The following is a 22,792-nucleotide window of genomic DNA, read 5'->3' on the forward strand; positions in this document are numbered from 1 at the left end:
GGGGAGTCTAGGACAAGAGGGCATGACTTCAGGATTGAAGGACGTCTATTTAGAACAGAGATGCAGAGAAATTACTTTTAGAGGGTGGTAAATCTGTGGAATTTGTTGCCATCAGTGGCTATGGAGGCCAAATCATTGGGTGCATTTAAGGCAGAAAGGGATAGCTTTTTGATTAGCCAGGGCATCAAAGGGTATGAGGAGGAAGGGGAGTGGGGGTGACTAGAAGAATTAGACCAGCCTATGATTGAATGGCGGAGCAGACTCAATGGGCCAAATGACCGACTTCTGCTCCTATATCTTATGGTCAAACTTCTGTAGATGTGTGGTGGAAGGTATGCTGATTAGCTGCATTACGACCTGGTTTGGGAATGCCAATGCCTTTGAGCGGAAAATTCTACAAAAGGTGGTGGATTTGGCCCAGTAAAATCCTCCCAACCATTGAGCACATCTATATGAAATGTTGCTGTGTTAAAGCAGCATCTATCATCAAAGACCATCCAGGCCATGCTCTTTTCTCACTGCTGCCATTAGGTAGAAGGTACAAGTGCTTCACCAGGTTCTTGCACCACCAGATTCAAGAACAGTTACTACCCCTCAACCATCGGGCTCTTGAACAAAAGAGGATAGCTGCATTTCTTTTAAGTTCTCATTTAAGGGCTCTGTTATATTGTTATTTTATGCTTGTTATTTATTGCTATTTTTATATCTGTATTTGCACAGTTTGTTTAGTTTACAGTTTCTGATGTTTATAGTTACTGTTCTATAGATTTGCAACGTATGTACTCTGATGTGTGTCCGACAGAGTGATCAGCAGCACTGGGGCTCCACAGGGGACTGTCTTGTCTCCCTTTCTCTTCACCATTTACACATTGGACTTCAACTACTGCACAGAGTCTTGTCATCTTCAGAAGTTTTCGGATGACTCTGCCATAGTTGGATGCATCAGCAAGGGAGATGAGGCTGAGTACAGGACTACGGGAGGTAACTTTATCGCATGGTGTGAGCAGAATTATCTGCAGCTTGATGTGAAAAAGACTAAGGAGCTGGTGGTAGACCTGAGGAGAGCTAAGGTACCGGTGACCCCTGTTTCCATCCAGGGGGTCAGTGTGGACATGGTAGAGGATTACAAATACCCGGGGATACGAATTGACAATAAACTGGACTGGTCAAAGAACACTGAGGCTGTCTACAAGAAGGGACAGAGCCATCTCTATTTCCTGAGGAGACTGAGGTCCTTTAACATCTGCCGGGCGATGCTGAGGATGTTCTACGAGACTGTGGTGGCCAATGCTATCATGTTTGCTGTTGTGTGCTGGGGCAGCAAGCTGAGGGTAGCAGGCACCAACAGAATCAACAAACCCATTCGTAAGGCCAGTGATGTTGTGGGGATGGAACTGGACTCTCTGACGGTGGTGTCTGAAAAGAGAATGCTGTCTAAGTTGCATGCCATCTTGGTCAATGTCTCCCATCCACTACATAATGTACTGGGTGGGCACAGGAGTACATTCAGCCAGAGACTCATTCCACCAAGATGCAACACAGAGCATCATAAGAAGTCATTCCTGCCTGTGGCCATCAAACTTTACAGCTCCTCCCTTGGAGGGTCAGGCACCCTGAGTCAATAGGCTGGTCCTGGTCCTATATGGAGGAATTTAAGGTGGGGGCTTATATGGGAGGCAGGGTTTGAGGGTCAGCACAACATTGTGGGCCGAAGGGCCTGTACTGTGCTGTACTGTTCTATGTTCTATATTATGTATTTCACTGCCCTAGTGCAACAATGGACACACAAAAAAGGTCCATCTCTACACAAAAGCTACTTAACAATGGGTTTTACATGGACTGGTGATCCAAGTTGTCCTATTCCATTGTGCCTTGTCAATGGTAAACAACTTAAGTATAGCAATGGGTTCAGCAAAATTGTTCTACTGCATTCTTTAATGCCCTATCATTTACCATGTATGTCGTATTTTGATTAGTCCTACCAAAATGTAGCACCTCACACTTATCAGCATTAAACTTCATCTGCCATCTTTCAGCCCACTCTTCTAACTGGCCTAAATCTCTCTGCAAGCTTTGAAAGCCTACTTCATTATCCACAACGCCACCTATCTTAGTATCATCTGCATACTTACTAATCCAGTTTACCACCCCATCATCCAGATCATTAATGTATATGACAAACAACGTTGGACCCAGTACAGATCCCTGAGGCACACCACTAGTGACCAGCCTCCAACCTGACAAACGGTTATCCACCACTACTCTCTGGCGTCTCCCATCCAGCCACTGCTGAATCCATTTTACCACTTCAATATTAATACCTAACGATTGAACCTTCCTAACTAACCTTCCGTGGAACCTTGTCAGAGGCTTTACTGAAGTCCCTATAGACAACATCCATCGCTTTATCCTTGTCAACTTTCCTAGTAACCTCTTCAAAAAAATTCAATAATATTTGTCAAACATGACCTTCCACGCACAAATCCATGTTGACTGTTCCTAATCAGACCCTGTCTATCCAGATAATTATATATGCCATCTCTAAGAGTACTTTCCATTACTTTACCCACCACTGACGTCAAACTTACAGGCCGATAATTGCTAGGTTTACTCTTAGAATCCTTTTTAAACAGTGGAACAACATGAACAATACGCCAATCCTCTGGCACCATCCCCTGTTTCTAATGACATTTGAAATATTTCTGTCAGAGCCCCTGCTCTTTCTACACTAACTTCCTTCAAGGTCCTAAGGAATATCCTGTCAGGACCAGGAGATTTATCCACTTCTATATTCCTTAAAAGCACCAATACTTCCTCCTCTTTAATCATCATAGTTTCCATAACTTCCCTACCTGTTCCCCTTACCTTACACAATTCAATATCCTTCTCCTTAGTGAATACCGAAGAAAAGAATTGTTCAAAATCTCCCCTATCTCTTTTGGTTCCACACATAGCTGTCCACTTTGATTTCTAAGGGACCAATTTCATTCCTCACTATCACTTTGCTATTAATATAACTGTAGAAACCCTTTGGATTTATTTTCACCTTACTTGCCAAAGCAACCTCATATCTGCTTTAAGCTTTTCTAATTTCTTAAGATTCTTTTTACATTCTTTATATTCCTCGGGCACCTCATTTACTCCATGCTGCCCATATTTATTGCAGATATCTCTTTTTTTCCAAACCAAGTTTCTAATATCCCTTGAAAACCATGGCTCTCTCAAACTTTTAACCTTTCCTTTCAACTTAACAGGAGCATAAAGATTCTGTACCCTCAAAATTTCACCTTTAAATGACCTCCATTTCTGTATTACATCCTTCCCATAAAACAATTTGTCCCAATCCACTCCTTCTAAATCCTCTTGCATCTCCTTAAAGTTAGCCTTTCTCCAATCAAAAATCTCAACCTGGGTCCAGACCTATCCTTCTCCATAATTATATTGAAACTAATGGCATTGTGATCACTGGACCTGAAGTGCTGCCCAACACATACCTCTGTCACCTGACCTATCTCATTTCCTAACAGGAGATCCAACACTGCCCCTTCTCTAGTTGGTACCTCTATGTATTGCTGCAATACACTATCCTGCACACATTTTACAAACTCCAAGCCATCCAGCCCTTTTACAGTATGGGCTCCCCAATCTGTGTGGAAAATTGAAATCTCCCACAATCACAACCTTGTGCTTACTACAAATGTCTGCTATCTCCTTACAAATTTGCTCCTCCAATTCTCGCTCCCTATTAGGTTGTCTATAATACACCCCTATAAGTGTTACTACACCTTTCCCATTCCTCAATTCCACCCAAATAGCCTCCCTTGACGAGTCCTCTGATCTGTCCTGCCAGAGCTGCTGTAATATTTTCTCTGACAAGCAATGCAACACCTCCCCCTCTTGTCCCTCCGATTATATCACACCTGAAGCAACGGAATCCAGGAATATTTAGTTGCCAATCACACCTCTCCTGCAACCATGAGTTTTTAAAATTTATGAAAGGAAAAGAAAGAGATTAATTTCAAGAAAGGCAAGCTAAGCTTGACTATCTGTTTTGTTTTTCAAGAAAGGTTGGCTAAAAATTCATTTTCTACTCAGAGCATTGACAATAATTTTTGAATTATATCTACAACCTTCTGATCACACCAACATACCATAAGCTGTAGATATAATAATTTTTATGCATGGGTTCCCTGAGACCTGTCAATTATTTTAAGGGTGAAAAGTTTGAGAGGGTTGCTCTATGTATTCCCAGGGGTATATACTGGTACAAATATTGGACTGATGTTGGAAAATCATCAACTTGGTAAGTGATGTATCGTGGTGTGCTGGAAGTCCGTTTGTCTTTTAGTGCAAGGATAGATCTGCAAACGAATGCTGCAATTGGTACATTCCAGGGAGTAGGAGTATGTGCTGAGAAGCACACTGAAGTTTACTGCAGCCATTGCAAAGGTTCAGTGGGAAAAGAGCATTGAGAAGGTCCTGCTGCCAGTAAATCCTGTGTAATGCCTTCTCAATCATTTCACCAAAGTAATGGTTGGAAATGAAGCATTTGAACGAATTGTAAATGAATGTATTGAATTTCTTGAATGAAGATAACATGTCATAAGAATTTAAGAAATAGGAGCAGGAGTAGGCCATCCAGCTCATTGAGCCTGCCCCGCCATCCAATAAGATCATGGCCGATCTGTCTGTAAGTTCAGCTCCATCTACCTGCCTTTTTCCCCATTATCCTTAATTCCCTTACTATGTAAAAACCTATCTAACTGTTTGTTAAATATATTTAGTGAGGAAGCTTCAACTGCTTCCCTGGGCAGAGAATTTCACAGATTCACCACTCTCTGGGAAAAACAGTTTCTCCTCATCTCCATCCTAATTCTTCTCCCCTGAATCTTGAGGCAATGTCCCCTGGTTCTAGTCTCATCTACCAATGGAAACAACTTTCATACTTCTATCTTATCTATACCTTTCAAAATTTTGTATGTTTCTATAAGATCCCCTCTCATTCTTCTGAATTCTAGAGTGTATAGTCCCAGGCGACTCAATCTCTCCTCATAGGTTAATCCCTTCATCCCTGGAATTAACCTGGTGAACCTCCTCTGCACTGCCTCCAAAGCCAGTATATCCTTCCTCAAGTATAGAGACCAGAACTGCACACAGTACTCCAGGTGCGGTCTAACCAGTACCCTGTATAGTTGCGGCATGACCTCCCTGCTCTTGAATTCAATCCCTCTAGCAATGAAGGCCAACATTCCGTTTGCCTTCTTAATCACCATCATCAAGTTTGCCAATGACACTACCATGGTGGATATCATCAGCAAGAATGATGAGTCAGCATACAGAGAGGCGGTGCAGCGGCTAACGGACTGGTGCAGAGCCAACAACCTGTCTCTGAATGTGAACGAAACAAAAGAGATGGTTCTTGACTTCAGGAGGACATGGAGCGACCACTCTCCGCTGAACATTGACTCCTCCGTAGAGATCGTTAAGAGCACCAAATTTCTTGATGTTCGCCTGATGGAGAATCTTACCTGGTCCTTCAACACCAGCTCTATAGCAAAGAAAGCCCGGCAGCGTCCCTACTTTCTGTGAAGGCTGAGAAAAGTCCATCTCCCACATTTCCCCCCCCCCCCCACACATTCTCACCACGTTCTACAGAGGTGTATTGAGAGCATCCTGAGCAGCTGCATCACTGCCTGGTTGGGAAATTGCACCATCTCAGATCATAAGACCCTGCAGCGGATAGTGAGGTCAGCTGAGAAGATCATCGGGGTCTCACCTCCTGCCTTTACAGATATTTACACCACACGCTGCATCCGTAAAGCAAACAGCATCATGAAGGACCTCACACACCCCTCTTCTCCTTCCTGCCACCTGGCAAAAGGCACCAAAGCATTCGGGCTCTCATGACCAGACTATATAAAACAGTTTCTTCCCCCAAGCCATCAGACTCCTCAATACCCAGAGCCTGGACTGACACCAACCTACTGCCCTCTACTGCCTATTGTCTTGTTTATTATTTATTGTAATGCCTGCACTGTTTTGTGCACTTTATGCAGTCCTGAGTAGGTCTGTAGTCTAGTGTAGTTTTTGTGTCGTTTTACATAGTTCAGTGTAGTTTATGTATTGCTTCATGTAGCACCATGGTCCTGAAAAATGTTGTCTTGTTTTTACTGTGTACTGTACCAGCAGTAATGGTCGAAATGACAATAAAAAGTGACTTGACTTGAATAATCTGCCCCTCTATTTCTGAAAGGACTATTTGTGGCCCTGAATGGAGGTGAGGGAGGAGGTGATGTTATCAATGATTGCATCCTCCAAATCTTCATTTTCAATTCAAGGTAATTGTTAATACCTTCAGATTCCTAACTTGTTGAAATAGTGAAATAGTTTAATTTTCACTCCTAGCTGTTTCTGGCATCTCCAAGCCTGAGTGCTTGAAATCGGAGTGAGCAAAACAGTTCTGAATTGTCTTGTTGCTTATTTCTCACCAACAATCAGTGACAGAAATCATTGTTTTTTTGAATATAAGCACACACAACTGATGCCATTTTAAAACTGTTCACTCTAAGCATGGTGTAGTGTCTTAATAACCACTCAAGTGCATGTGAAAGACACTAGCTAGAAACTGTTTGGCGACAGTCTCATACCCTGATTAAGAGGCATAGTGTCCCAAAATAAATGAAGGAAATCCCAGCTGTTTTTTTTTGTAAGTTGTTGTTCTTTAAGAGTTGTCCTAAATAAGTGGTTCATCAGTTAATTGGAACAGCCAATTAACCGGAATCTACTACTTTCAAGTTTGTTTATCACAAAATTATACACATGGAAACAAGACTTTCAGTCCACTGCATTTGTGCAACCATCAACTAGTTGATTGCTAAGTGGAGGGTAAATTACACCAAATTGATGATTCAGGATTTGAGTCATGCCACAGGATATCCAGCCTCTGACCAGTCTTGTGGTGCTCTGTTTAAGTAGTTATTTCATTTACGTTTGTGGTCATTGTTGACCAGGATATTGACATTCCTCTTTCTCAACCTATTCAAGAAAATGCATTGTACTTTCTTTTGTTCACTGAGATTTAAGATCTTGTGATTAGCTTGTACTGCAGTAAACTACCATTGCAGTACTGTATCAGAACCTCTACTCCAACAAAAGTTTGCCCAAATTTTGATGGAAACATTTATTTTTTTTCTTAAACAGATTACCAAAAAGTAATTCTGCTACCTGTAAGAAAATCTATTATTATTTGTTGCACTTCTTTCCCTTTTTTTTTAAGATCTCACCGTTCCAGTTTAATATGAAGCAGTTCATCAACTCTAATGCCTCCAACTGGATATTTTGTATGTAAACCTTTTAAGAGTGTTATTACGGCAAGTCTGTCATGTTTTTATCTGACAGTAATGGTCACATTCATATGGTGATTAGGTATAGGAAGTTTTATTGATATGATTTTATCTCATTATTTAATATTTAATATTTGGCTACAGAAGATCACTAAATGGTACTGAAATGACTGAGATCAACAAATTAAGAATTCAAATTTAAATTATTTCCACTCAGCCATTGGATGAGCATCATTGGGGTGTTACAGCAGCATAGTGGTTAGCATGTTGCTATTTCAGCTCCAGGTGTTCCGGAGTTCAGTTCCAGCCCCATATGTCAGAAGTTTATGTTCTCCCTGTGTGACAGTGTGGGTCTTCTCTGGGTGCTTTGGTTTCCTCCTACAGTCCAAAGACGTGCTGGTTAGTAGGTTAATTGGTCATTGTAAATTCTCTTGTGAATAGGCTAGTGTTAAATGGGTAGGATGCCGTGCGTTGTAGCTTGTTGGATCAGAAGAATCTGTTCTGTGCTGTATCTCTAAATTAAAAAAAGGTATTATAGCACAGTATAGGCTTTTTTGGCCAATGATGTTGCACCGACCTTTTAAGCTACTCTTAAGATCAATCTAACCCTTCCCTCCTACATAGCTCTCCATTTTTCTAATATCCATGTGCCAGCTAAGAGTTTCTTAAATGCCCTATTGTATCTGCCTCCACCACCACCCCTAGCAGGGATTTCAAGCACTCACCACTCTGGGTTTATATCTTTAACAGTGTTAATCTTCTCTGAAACGGATCCAAAATAATTTATGAACCTATTTTGCTTTATGAATTACGTATAAGGTTTTCTCTTCAGGTCACAGATTTCTTCTGCTGTCACATTAGTGGTGCTGGTAAAATTGAAAACTATCTTTGGGCTTTGCAAATGTTTTTCCTCTGTCTAAGTAATTCATGGTGTAGGATTTACTTTCATATTATTTTCCAATACTTTTAATTATTATCAATCTTGGAGTTCAAAGAACGCAGGCCAAAGATTGTTGACATACAGATGATACCAACTTTAACCTATCTTGGAAGTAGTTAAATATTTTCCAGTGATCTGTAGTTATGCAAGTGAAAAGTGCAGTGATAATTCAGAGTCATAGAACATAGAACAGTACAGCACAGTACAGGCCCTTCAGCCCACAATGTTGTGCCGACCCTCAAACCCTGCCTCCCATATAACCCCCAACCTTAAATTCCTACATGTACCTGTCTAGTAGTCTCTTAAACTTCACTAGTGTATCTGCCTCCACCACTGACTCAGGCAGTGCATATCACGCACCAACCACTCTCTGAGTAAAAAAAAAACCTTCCTCTAATATCCCCCTTGAACTTCCCACCCCTTACCTTAAAGCCATATCCTCTTGTATTGAGCAGTGGTGCCCTCGGGAAGAGGCACTGGCTATCCACTCTATCTATTCCTCTTAATATATTATACACCTCTATCATGTCTCCTCTCATCCTCCTCCTCTCCAAAGAGTAAAGCCCTAGCTCTCTTAATCTCTGATCATAATGCATACTCTCTAAACCGGGCAGCATCCTGGTAAATCTCCCCTGTACCCTTTCCAATGCTTCCACATCCTTCCTATAGTGAGGTGACCAGAACTGGACATGGTACTCCAAGCGTGGCCTAACCAGGGTTTTATAGAGTTGCATCATTACCTCGCGACTCTTAATCTCTATCCATCGACTTATGAAAGCTAACACCCCATAAGCTTTCTTAACTACCCTATCTACCTGTGAGGCAACTTTCAGGGATCTGTGGACATGTACCCCCAGATCCCTCTGCTCCTCCACACTACCAACTATCCTGCCATTTACTTTGTACTCTGCCTTGGAGTTTGTCCTTCCAAAGTATACCACCTCACACTTCTCTGGGTTGAACTCCATCTGCCACTTCTCAGCTCACTTCTGCATTCTGTCAATGTCTCTCTGCAATCTTCGTCAATCCTCTACACTATCTACAGCACCACCAACCTTTGTGTCATCTGCAAACTTGCCAACCCACCCTTCTACCCCCACATCCAGGTCGTTAATAAAAATCACGAAAAGTAGAGGTCCCAGAACCGATCCTTGTGGGACACCACTAGTCACGACCCTCCAATCCGAATGTACTCCCTCCACCACGACCCTCTGCCTTCTGCAGGCAAGCCAATTCTGAATCCACCTGGCCAAACTTCCCTAGATCCCATACTTTCTAACTTTCTGAATAAGCCTACCGTGTGGAACCTTGTCAAATGCCTTACTAAAATCCATATAGATCACATCCACTGCACTACCCTCATCTATATGTGTGGTCACTACCTCAAAGAACTCTATCAGGCTTGTTAGACACGATCTGCCCTTCACAAAGCCATGCTGACTGTCTCTGATCAGACCATGATTCTCTAAAAGCCCATAGATCCTATCTCTAAGAATCTTTTCCAGCAGCTTTCCCACCACAGACGTAAGGCTCACTGGTCTATAATTACCCGGACTATCCTTACTACCTTTTTTGAACAAGTGGACGACATTTGCCTCCCTCCAATCCTCCGGTACCATTCCCGTGGACAACGAGGACATAAAGATCCTAGCCAGAAGCTCAGCAATCTCTTCCCTCGCCTCGTGGAGCAGCCTGGGGAATATTCCATCAGGCCCCAGGGACTTATCCGTCGTAATGTATTTTAATAACTACAACATCTCCTCTCCCTTAATATCAATATGCTCCAGAACATCAACCTCACTCATATTGTCCTCACTGTTATCAAGTTTCCGCTCATTGGTGAATACCGAAGAGAAGTATCATTGAGGACCTCGCTCACTTCCACAGCCTCCGGGCACATCTTCCCACCTTTATCTCTAATCGGTCCTACCTTCACTCCTGTCGTCCTTTTGTTCTTCACATAATTGAAGAATGCCTTGGGGTTTTCCTTTACCCTGCTTGCCAAGGCCTTCTCATTGCCCCCTTCTTGCTCTTCTCAGCCCCTTCTTAAGCTCCTTTCTTGCTACCCTATATTCCTCAATGGACCTATCTGATCCTTGTTTCCTAAACCTCATGTATGCTGCCTTCTTCCTCCTGACTAGATTTTCCACCTCACTTGTCACCCATGGTTCCTTCACCCTATCATTCTTTATCTTCCTCACCGGGACAAGTTTATCCCTAACATCCTGCAAGAGATCTCTAAACACTCTGTCATCTCTCTGTACTTCTGAGTCTTTCCACATTATAGTTATTTGAGACTTCCTGGATTATTTATGGGGTAAAATGCAGTAGGATTTTTCTCCTTGCTGCAGTGAAAAGTTAAACTTTATATGCTCTGAATTTTATGTATAAACTAATGTGTCAGCTTGTGAATTTTAATCATACCATTTGACCATGTGCTCTGTATAAATATCCTGTTTTTAAGTGACAGTGCATGCTTTTTAAGTGTACTACAGACTATAGGTATGTTTAGTCCAGATCAGGTTGTGGGATGTTGGTGGTTCTTGATTACTTTGAGATGATAGTCTGAAAATTCATTATTGCTTATTGATTTCTGCTAATACGGTTCTATTATTTTGCAGCTAATTTAACGGGACATGCTGAAAAAGTTGGGATTGAAAACTTTGAACTATTAAAGGTCCTTGGAACTGGGGGTAAGTGGAAAAATATTAGTTTCGTCAATTTTATACAGTACTGTGAGTTTTAATAACAAACTATTACAGAAGGATCTGAAATATTTTACTTGCATTTATTCAACCAATAAAAGGAGAATGAGGAGAAAATGGGAAATTTAGAACCCGCTGACTTCCTCCAACAGATATTTTTCTTTTGCTGCGACAAATCTGAAGTGTAGTGCTTTGGATGTTTCATTCGAGTTGGTATGGAATATGCCAGGGCAGGAGTTGATCAGTTTGGAAATGTCTGGTAAAAGATGAACAAAATTTCAGATACCTTTATGTCTTAGACTTATGTAGGGTTGTGACTGTCTCAGTAGTTTAATGGAAGGTGGGCCTTTATTTGCTGAGTGTGAGCTGCTAAATGCAGCAAATTATAACAAGTTTTAAATGTTGACAGTAAAATGCTAAGGATTTTGAAGCACACAGGGAAGCATAGCATTGGAAATGGTGAGTGGTTTCAAGTTCCTTTGTCAACATCGCTGAAGATCTATTCTGGGCCCACCAGATTGATGCAATTACAAAGAATGCATGACAGTGGCTATATTTCATTAGGAGTTTGAAGAGATTTGTTATGTTATCAAAGACTTTCTACAAGAGCAATTTTCTATAAGTGTTTCATGGAGAGCATTCTAACTGGCTGCTTCACTGTCTGGTATGGAGGGGCCACTACACAGGATCAGAAAAAGCTGCAGGAAGTTGCAAACTCAGCCAGTACCATCATGGGCACTAGCCTCTTCAGCATCAAGGACATCTTTAAAAGGCAGCATCCATTATTAAGGACCTCCATCACCCAGGACTTGCCTTCTCATTGTTGCCGTCAGGGAGGAGATACAGGAGCCTGAAGGTGCACACCCAACTTGTTAGGAACAGCTTCTTCCCCACTGCCTTCAAATTTCTGAATGGACTTTGAACCCATGTATACGACCTCACTATTTTTTTCTTGCTTTTTACACTACTTATTTAATTATATATTTTTAAACTGTAATTGATAGTTGTTTTTATTATGTATTGCACTCTACTGTTGTTGCAAAACAGCAACTTTCGTGACATCTGCTAGTGATACTAAACCTGATTTTGATTCTTGATCTTAAGAGGAGATGCAATACCTGTCCATTCACCTCTTTACTACCCACTGTCTGGGGAATCAATAGTCATTCCAAGTAAAACAGTAACTGGAATTTCTAGTATACTGCTTTCCTTGTTTGAAATGTAGTTGCTGCTGTCACAGAAAACATCATTGATGCTGTTGTCACCTGCATCTCCTCCATTTCCCGAGCATCCACACTCACCCAATCTTCCCACCACCTTAACGGGGATAGAGTTCATCTTGCCCTTACCTACCACCCCATGAACCTCCATATCCAACAAATTATTCTTTGCAACTTTCATCTCCAAAGGAATCCTACCAATAAACTCGTCTTTACCTCTTCGCCCTCCCCCCCCCAAAAAAAATCTCCACTTTCTGCAGGGATTGCTCCCTCCATGATTCTTTTGTCCATTTGTTCCTCCCCACTAGTCTCCCTCTCGGCACTTATTCCTGCAAGCAACCAAAGTGATATCCCTGCCCATTCACCTCCTCCCTCGCCTCCATTCAAGGCCCCAATCATCCTTCCAAGTGAGGCAACACTTTACTGTGAATCTGCTGGGGTTGTTTATTGTATCCGGTGCTCCTGATGTGGCCTCCTCTACATTGGCGAGACCCATTGTAAATTGGGGGAGCACTTCATTGAGTACCTCTGCTCTAACTGCCAGAATTTCCCAGTGACCCAACATTTTAATTCTGATTCCTATTCCCGTTCTGACCTGTTGGTCCATAGCCTCTTCTTGTACCATGATGAGGCCACCCTCAGGGTGGAGGAGCAACACTTTGTATTCTGTCTGGGTAGCCTCCAACTTGATGGCATGATTATCGATCCCTCCTTCCTGATGAAGTGAAAAATATTCCTGCCCCCTCCCCTCTTCTGTTCCCCATTCTGGCCTCTTACCTCTTCAGTTTCTTTTCCCACGAATGCTGTATAATTGGCTGGGTTCTTTCAGCATTTCTGTTTTAGATTGTTGCAGCTTTATTTGCTGATAAAAATAGACAGTGGGTGATTGACTTGTAAGTTTCAGTTTATTTCATCTTGTCAAAACAAGCGTGGTGTGGTTTTGATGTACTAAATCTGTATGGGAGGAGATTGACTGGCTTCTGACTTCTGAATATTCATGAGAACAGGAATCCCTTGTGAAAGTTGCTTACAGTAGCAAAATGAATTTTTGCATAACAAAGGATTCTTTGGGAACTTGGCCTCTGGCATCCTGTAGCCCTACCATTTGTTATTCACTGCAAAGGAGAAAGCAGAATAATTATCTGAACCTACTGAACGTTAGCATTCCACGCAAGATGCTGGGGAACTCAGCCGGTCAGGCAGCAACAATGGTGGGAAATGGACAGTTGATATCTACAGTTGAGATCCTGGAGATAAACGGATGGAAGATGATTACCCTTCAACCATCAGGTGCCTGAACCAGCTTTGACAACTTTACTCTCCACAACATTGAACTGATCACTGAACACAACTTATGGACTCACTACTGGAGTTTTCAGTATTACTTATTTACTTTTTGCATTTGCAGTTTGTCTTTTGTACATTGGTTACTTGTCACACTATCAATGATTATATTGTATTTCCTTCTACTGTAAATGCCTGCAAGAAAATGAATGGCTGGATAGTATTTGGTAGTGTTAAATAGGTTGCAGGGTGGCATGGCTCATTTGGCCAGAAGGGCTTATCCTGCATTGTACAAGGAGTGATTGATAAGTTTGTGACCTAAGGTAGAAAGAGTCAATTTTAGAAAACCTAGCATATTTATTTTTCCTACATTTACACACTTAGTCCAGTGGTTGTGGAGCATGCGAATCCCTTCTTTGTAGAAGTCGGCGTCTTGAACCTCCAGAAAGTGGTCCACAGCAGGGGTGATTGATAAGTTAGTGGCCTAAGGTAGAAGGAGATGAGCTATTAACTTCAAACTTTCTGCATAATCACTCAGAGTTGAACTGCATGTGCATGTAATGAGAGCTGTATAGCTCACTCCTTCCACCTTAGGCCACTAACTTATCAATCACCCCTGCTGTGGACCACCTGGAGGTCCAAGACATTCTTATTACATGCACGTGCAGTTCAACTCTTTGAGTGATAATGCAGAAAGTTTGAAGTTAATAACTCATCTCGTTCTATCTTAGGCCACAAACTTATCAATCACCCCTGCTGTGGACCATTTCTACGAAGAAGGGATCCGTATGCTCCACGACCACTGGACTAAGTGTGTAAGTGTAGGAGGGGACTACATTGAAAAATAAATCTGCTAGGTTTTCTAAAATTGACCCCTTCTACCTTGGGCCGCAAACTTATCAATCACCCCTCGTATCTCTAAATAATTAAGCAAATAAACATGCAGTGTATGTGTGTGTGTATATGTATATGTGTGTGTGTATGTGTATATATATATATATATATATATATATATATATACACACACACACATACACGTATACACACACACACATATATATATTTTGATAAATTTACTTTGAAATCTAGCCTTTTGCAACTTACACCAATTACTTCCCAGCTTTTGGTGCTGTTCCCATTCTCTGTTACTCATCTGCCAATTACCCCTCTTCAACTGAATCCATCCATCACCTGCCTGCTCTTGCTGTACCTCTTCTTGCCACCTTTTATAGTTGTTATCTTCCCTGTATCTTTCAGATCAGAAAGGCCTCATCTGAAAGGATGACTGACTGTTTTCCTCTGGATGCTGCCTGACCGGCTAGGTTCTCTCAACATCATGCATTCCAGCATCTGCAGTCTCTTGTATCTCTGAATATTGGAATTATTGACTCTCTGGAATGCTCTTGCATTGTCTAGTTGGAAAGTAATGTGCTGTGTTGGAGCAGTGTATTAAACAGAAGACCAGTAACTGACTTGTGGAACACTTCCATTGTGTCTGCTGTCAAAGTTGCACAATATGGAACCAGGCCTTTCAGCCCAACTTGATCATGCTGACTACATTGCCCAGTGAGCAAATCCCATCTGTCTGAGTTTGGCCCATAGCCCTGTACACTTTTAAATGTTATAAATATGCTAATTTCAACTACTTTTCCTGGCAGCTCATTCCAAATACGTACTACCCTTACATGAAGATGTTGCCCCTAATGTCTATTTAAAATCTCTCCCCTCTGACCTCAAACCGTTACCCTCTTGTTTTTGGTACCCCTGCCTTCCTGAGAAAAAGATGGTGATGTTTGCCTTGGTCATGAGCTTTTCATTGCTTGGATTTGTTTCACCAACCCATCATACACTGTATCTTCCAGATTTAATATTGATTTCAGTATTTTCAGATAATCACCTTCTTTCAAAATAGAAAAAAGTTCCTTACAGTATTGAATTGTTTCCACTAAATAATCCATTGTCATAGTACTTGACATAGTCCTTCATACTTGTATTTTAAAAAAAAGCTGGCCTTGTTATATGGCACCACTATTGTGTTAATTGGAAATGATTTAGAGCAGATATGGCAGTTTAAAACCAGTCCTCTGAGGCCCTGTGGGCCAAGGTCCACACTTTTTCTGCCTCCATCTATAACTACACAGCTTGGCATAAATGTTGCTCTGACAATGCCTTCAAGCCTAGAGAATTAACAATATCGGAAAAACATGTCTAAAGCAGCACCAGATGCACTTAAAAATTTGGCTGAACTGCAGGACAGGATTGCATATGCACTAAACACAAAAATTTGCAGGTAGCTGATAAAGCAGAGATTCCAGTCAGCAGATCATCTGAAAGCTCTACTACACCCAGTATAAATGGATAAAAAGAGGGCTGCAAGAACACCGTTCCCCAGAATATCAGAGGCTGAGCTGAACACTTCCAACCGAGGCATGGCTGAGTAGGCGCATGGACGTCAGCGAGTTAGACCGGTGGGAAGAATTTAAAAGGAGAGCATTTTTCCTTCAGCAGTTTGATCGAGGCATGACTGAACAGGCGAGTTAGACCTGTGGGAAGAATATAAAAAGACAGCTTTATAGAGTGGATGTCAGAGTAGGGGGAGTTAGAGTAAAGGGTCAAGGCGAGGCAAGTTACTTGTGAAGAATAGGAAGCATGTCTGCAAGGCTGGTGTTCTGTACTGGGTGTCGGACGGCCACATCTGTGCCAGTTGCGTTGAGCTGCAGCTCCTTGGGGACTGAGTTAGAGAACTGGAGACTCAGCTCGATGACCACCTTCTGGTCAGGGAAAGTGAGAAGGTGATAGATAGGAGCTATAGGCAAATAGTCACACTGGGGCCTTGGGAGACATGTAAGTGGATAACAGTCACGAGATCACAAGACAAAGGAGCAGAAGTAGGCTATTTGGCCCATGGAGCCTGCTCCACCACTCCACCATGAGCTAAGCTATTCTCCCATCTAGTTCCAATTTCCAGCTTTTTCCCCATATCCCTTGATACCCTGTTTAATTAGATACCTATCAATCTCCTCCTTAAACACCCTCAATGATCGGGCCTCCACAGCTGTACATGGCAACGAATTCCATAAATCCACGACCCTCTGGCTAACAAATCTCTGTTTTAAATTGGTACCCTCTAATTCTAAGACTGTGGCCTGTTGTCCTGGACTCACCCACCAAGGGAAACAGCCTTTCCACATCTACTCTGTCCAACCCTTTCAACATTTGAAATATTTCTATGAGATCCCCTCTCATTCTCCTATACTCTATTGAAAACAGTCCAAGAGCTGACAAACACTTCTCATATGTTAACCCCTGCATTCCGGGAATTATCCTCGTAAATCTTCTCTGAACTCTCTCCAACATCAGAACATCCCTTCTAAGATAGAGGGCCCAGAACTGCACACAGTATTCCAAATGAGGTCTCACCAGTGCCCCATGGAGCCTCATCAACACCTCCTTACTCTTATACACTATTCCTCTTGAAATGAATGCCAACATAGCATTCCCTTTCCTCACAACACGCTGGAGGAACTCAGCAGGTCAGGCAGCATCCGTGGAAGCGATCAGTCAACGTTTCGGGCCGGAACCCTTTGTCAGGACTGAAGAGGGAAGGGGCAGAGGCCCTATAAAGAAGGTGCGGGGAGGGTGGGAAGGAGAAGGCTGGTAGATGCCAGGTGAAAAACCAGTAAGTGGAAAGATAAAGGGGTGGGGGAAGGGAAGCAAGGAGGTGATAGGCAGGAAAGGTGAAGGAGGAATAGGGGAAAACACAATGGATAGTAGAAAGAGGCGGAACCATGAGGGAGGTGATAGGCAGCTGGGGGAGGGGGTAGAGTGAAATAGGGATAGGGGAAGGGAGGGGGAGGGAATTACCAGAAGTTGAAAAATTCTATGTTCATACCAAGGGGCTGGAGACTACCTAGACAGATATGAGGTGTTGCTCCTCCAACCTGAGTTTAGCCTCATCATGGCAGTAGAGGAGGCCATGTATGGACATATCCGAATGGGAAGCAGAGTTGAAGTGGGTGGCAACCAGGAGATCTGTCTGTTGTGGTGGACAGAGCGGAGGTGCTCAACGAAGTGGTCCCCCAATCTGCGTTGGGTTTCACCGATGTAGAGGAGGCTGCATTGGGAGCACCGGATGCAATAGATGACCCCAACAGACTCACAAGTGAAGTGTTGTCTCACCTGGAAGGACTGTTTGGGGCCCTGAAAGGTGGCAAGAAAAGAGGTGTAGGGACAGGTGTAGCACTTACGCTTACAGGGATAAGTGCTGGGTGGGAGATCTGTGGGGAGGGACGTGTGGATCAGGGAGTCGTTGAGGGACCGATCCCTGCGGAAAGCGGAGAAGGGTGGAGAGGGAAAGATGTGCTTAGTGGTGGGGTCCTGTTGAAGGTGACAGAAGTTGCGGAGGGTAATGTGCTGGATCTGGAGGCTGGTGGGGTGGTAGGTGAGGACAAGGGGAACTCTGTCCCTGTTGTGGTGGCGGGAGGATGGGGTGAGGGCCGAAGTGTGGGAAATGGAGGAGATGCGGGTGAGGGCATCATTGATGACAGCAGAAGGGAAACCATGATCCTTAAAGATTGAGGACATTTGAAATGTCCTAGAACGGAAAGCCTCATCCTGGGAGCTGATGTGGCGGAGACAGAGGAACTGGGAATAGGAAACAGCAATTTTGCATGTGGCAGGGTGGGAAGAGCTATAGTCGAGGTAGTTATGAGAGTCAGTGGACTTGTAGAAGATGTCAGTGGACAGTCTGTCTCCAGAGATGGAGACTGAGACATCGATAAAGGGCAGAGAAGTGTCCAAGATAGACTAAGTGAATTTGAGGGCTGGGTGTAAGTTTGAAGTAAAGTTGATGAAATTGATGAGCTCAGCATGGGTGCAGGAAGCAGCACCAATGTAGTCGTCAATGTAGCATTCCCTTTCCTTGCGATCCAACCTGGTGGTTAACTTTTAGGATATCCTGCACGAGGACCCCCAAGTCCCTTTGCATGTCCAATTTTTTAACTTTCTCCCCATCTAAATAATAATCTGCCCGATTATTTCTTCTTCCAAAATGTACAACCATACATTTCTCAACATTGTATCTCATTTGCCATTTCTTTGCCCATTCTCCTAAACTGACTCGCTGCAACCTTTCAGTTCCTTCAACACTTCCTGCACCTCCACCTATCTTGGTGTCATCCGCAAACTTAGCCACAAAACCATCTAATCCGTAATCTAAATCATCACCATACATTGTAAAAAGAAGCGGCCCCAACACCGACCCCCTGCGGAACACCACTAGTAACCGGCAACCAATCGGAATAGGCTCCCTTTATTCCCAACCTTTGTTTTCTGTCTATCAGCCAATGCTGCACCCGTTCCAATATCTTTCCTGTAATTCCATGCCTCTTATGCAGCACCTTATCGAAGGCCTTTTGAAAATCCAAATAAATAACATCCACAGCCTCTCCCTTGTCAATCTTATTTGAGATTGCCTCAAAAAAATTCAAATAGGTTTGTGAGGCAGGATCTTCCCTTCATGAAACCATGCCTAACTTGGGCCTATCTTGTCACGCACCTCAAGGTATTTCATAACCTCATCCTTGAGGATCGACTCCAATAACTTTCCAACTACCAATATCAGACTAATAGGTCTGTAATTTTCTTTTTGCTGCCTCCCTCCTTTCTTAAACAGCGGAACTACATTTGCGACCTTCCAGTCCTCCGGAACCATGCCAGAGTCTATTAATTCCTGGAAGATCATTTCCAATGCCTCCGCAATCTCCAAAGCCACCTCCTTCAGAACCCGTGGGTGCACCTCATCTGGTCCGGGAGACTTATTCTTAGTCCATTTAGCTTCCCAAGCACTTTCTCTCTCGTAATCTTGACTGTACCTAATTCTATTCCCTGAGACCTCTGGCTATCAGGTATGTTGCTAATGTCTTCCACTGTAAAGACTGATGCAAAATACTCATTTAGTTCCTCTGCCATTTCTTTGTTACCCATTATAATTTCTCCAGCATCATTTTCAATTGGCCCTGTATTTACTCGTGTCACTCTGTTACTCTTAATATATTTTTTTAAAACTCAGTATCCTTTTTAATGTTAATTGCCAACTTCCTTTCATAATTCATCTTTTCTTTCCTAATGACTTTCTTAGTTTCCTTCTGTAAGTTTTTAAAAGTCGTCCAGTCCTCAGTTTTCCCACTAATTTTTGCTTCCTTGTACGTCGTCTCTTTTGCTTTTATTTTAGCCTTAACCTCTCTTGTTAGCCACATTTGTGCCATTTTTCCATTCATGATTTTCTTTTTTCTTGGAATATATTTTTCCTGCACTTTCCTTATTTCTTGTAGGAATTTCATCCAATTCTGCTCCACCGTCCCTCCATCTAGCTTACTTTTCCAATCTACCTGGGCCAGTTCTTCTCTCATACCACTAATTTCCTTTGTTCCACTGAAATATTGATACAGCTGATACCAGCTTCTCCTTTTCAAATTTGAAACTGAACTCAATCATATTATGATCACTACTTCCAAGGGGTCCCAATACCTCCAGCTCCCTAATCGCCTCAGGTTTATTACACAGCACCCAATCCAAAGCAGCCGACCCCCTGGTGGGTTTATGGATAAGCTGCTCCAAAAAGCCATCCCATAGGCATTCTATAAACTCCCTCTTCTGAGATCCAGTACCTTCCTGACTTCCCCAATCCACTTTCATATTAAAATCCCCCATAATTATCTTGACATTTTCCTTATGATACGCTTTTCTATTTCAAGCTGAAACTTGTAGTCCGCATCCCAGCTGCTGTTTGGAGGCCTGTATACAACTGCTATTAGTGTCTTTTTACCCTTGCTATTTCTTAACTTGACCCATAAGGATTCTACCTCTTCTGATCCTATGTCCCTTCTTTCTAGTGATTTGATATCGTTGCTTACTATCAGGGCCATGCCACCCGCTTTACCTTCCTTCCGATCTTTCCTATACACTGTGTATCCTTGGATATTCAGCTCCCAATCACATCCATCATTTAGCCATGACTCGGTGCTGGCCACAATTTCATATCTTTTAACCTGTAGCTGTACAACAAGGTCATCCACTTTATTTCTAATGCTGCGTGCATTTAAGTACAGTACGTTTAGATCAGTATCTGTTACCGATTTTTCTATATTTTTATCGCTCAGCAAATTATCCTGTCTATTCACCTGCCTGTCCTTCTTGCCATCTTTGCTGCACGGTATCTTTGACTTATTTCTATTTTCCTCTTCCTCGACCCTAACACCCTGGTTTCCTTCCCCCTGCCAACATGTTTAAACCCTCTGTAACAGCTATATTAAACAATCCCGCCAGGATATTAGTACCCTTTGAGTTCGGGTGTAACCCATAATTTTTTTTTTATAAGTCATACCTCCCCCAAAATAGATCCCAATGATCCAAGACTTTGAAGCCTTGCCCCCTGCACCAGTTACTTAGCCACACATTCATCTGCTTAATTCTGCTATTTTTACCTTGGCGCGTGGCTCAGGCAGTAATCCTGAGATTATTACTCTGGAGATCTGACTTTTCCATTTTCTTCCTAGCTCCCAGTAATCTTCTTTCAGGACGTCCTCTCTTTTTCTGTCTATGTCATTGGTACCAACATGTACCAAGACTTCTGGCTGCTCGCTCTCTCTCCTCAGAATACTCTGGACCCGATCTGAAACATCCCGTACCCTGGCACCAGGGAGGCAACACTCCATCCGGGTATCCTTGTCCGGCTTGCAGAATCTCTTCTCTGTTCCCCTCATTATAGAATCCCTGTAACTACTGCATTTCTCCTTGCTCTCTTGATCACGGCACTGGGCAGAGTGCCAGAGTCCCATTCGCTGTGGTCTTCCTCTGTCAGGTCAACCTCTCCAACAGTATCTAAAACGATATATCGATTTCTGAGGGGGACTGTCAGAGAGATGCTGTCCACTATCTCTGTATAGGTATAATCAATCACCTCCTCACTTTCCCTAATTAGCTGAAGGTCATCAAGTTGCAGCTCCAGATCACTAACATGGTCCTTAAAGAGCCTCATCTCAATGCAGATGTAATCCTTGGGGGGGCTGGGAGTCTCCTAGGGTCCCCACATCTGGCACTCCAAGCCCAACTCTAATCCTAGATGCATACCTCTAATGCTGCTGTTATTACTAAATAAATAACTTCCCTCTTTACTATGAGACTCAACGGTCGCAGGAAGCCTCTTCCCGATTCCGCCTGAGCCCTATCACTCTACACCCTCTCATTCAGCTTCCCGCTGGATATGGTGGTGTTCTTGTTAAGCCTTCCGCGCTCTGACGTCATGCGCCTGCGCAGACCTGGCCTTACCTCACTGGGAGCAACTCGCCGAAGCCTCTCGAGCCAAAGCCTTCCTACTCTGTCTCCCACTACTCTGTAGCCGGCTCCGTTAATCTGCTCGCTTTTTAAACTCTCCCGGTGTCTCACTGGCCGACTTTCACACTCTTGCGCAGTTGTGCCCCGTTCAAACTGCCAAAGACATTACCTTCAGGAGAGGGAAGGGGAAGAGTCAGATGCTAGAGAGTACCCCTGTGGCTGTCTCCCTTAATAATAAGTACTCCTGTTTGAGTACTGTTGGTGGGCGCAGGGCGGTGGGAGGACCTACCTGAGGGAAGCAACTGTGTCTCTGGCACAGAGTCTGGCCCTGTGGCTCAGAAGGGTGGGGAAAGGAAGAGGATGGCAGCAGTGAGGGACTCTATAGTTAGGGGGTCAGACAGGCGATTCTGTGGTAGCAGGAAAGAAACACTGATGGTAGTTTGCCTCCAGGACGTTTCTGATCGCATCTACAATATCCGAAAGTGGGAAGATGAACAGCCAGAGGTCGTGATACATACTGGTACCAACGACATAGGTAGGAAAAGGGAGGAGGTCCTGAAAACAGACTACAGGGAGTTGGGAAAGAAGGATAGAAGCAGGACTACAAGCGTTGTAATCTCGGGCTTACTGCCTGTACCATGCGACAGTGAGTATAGGGATAGACTGAGTTGGAGGATAAATGCGTGGCTGAGGAATTGGAGCAGAGGTCAGAGATTCAGATTTCTGGATCATTGGGACCTCTTTTGGGGCAGGTGTGACTTGTACAATAAGGGTAGATTGCACTTGCATCTGAGGCGGACCAATATCCTGGCAGGGAAGTTTGCTAAGGCTATTGGGGAGAGTTTAAACTAGAATTGCTGGGGGGGGGGGGGGAGCCAAACTGAAGAGCTGGAGGAAGAGGTGGTTGGGTCAGAAATAGAGAAAGAAAGCTTGTAGGCAGTGTGAGAGAGAGGATAGGCAGGTGAT

At 43.2% G+C, this 22,792-nt stretch overlaps 1 protein-coding gene across 2 annotated transcripts in view; it reads left to right on the forward strand.

Moving 5' to 3' along the window:
- Positions 1-22,792, forward strand: part of rps6ka5 (ribosomal protein S6 kinase, polypeptide 5) — a 315,467-nt gene that overhangs the window by 80,994 nt on the left and 211,681 nt on the right. For both annotated transcript variants that reach the window (XM_072272845.1, XM_072272856.1), the window contains exon 2: positions 10,905-10,976. In XM_072272845.1, coding sequence (XP_072128946.1) covers positions 10,905-10,976 — 72 coding nt within the window. The remainder of the gene's footprint in view (positions 1-10,904; positions 10,977-22,792) is intronic.

This window comes from Mobula birostris, chromosome 1 (genome assembly GCF_030028105.1).
Source record: "Mobula birostris isolate sMobBir1 chromosome 1, sMobBir1.hap1, whole genome shotgun sequence".
Lineage (NCBI taxonomy): Eukaryota > Metazoa > Chordata > Chondrichthyes > Myliobatiformes > Myliobatidae > Mobula > Mobula birostris.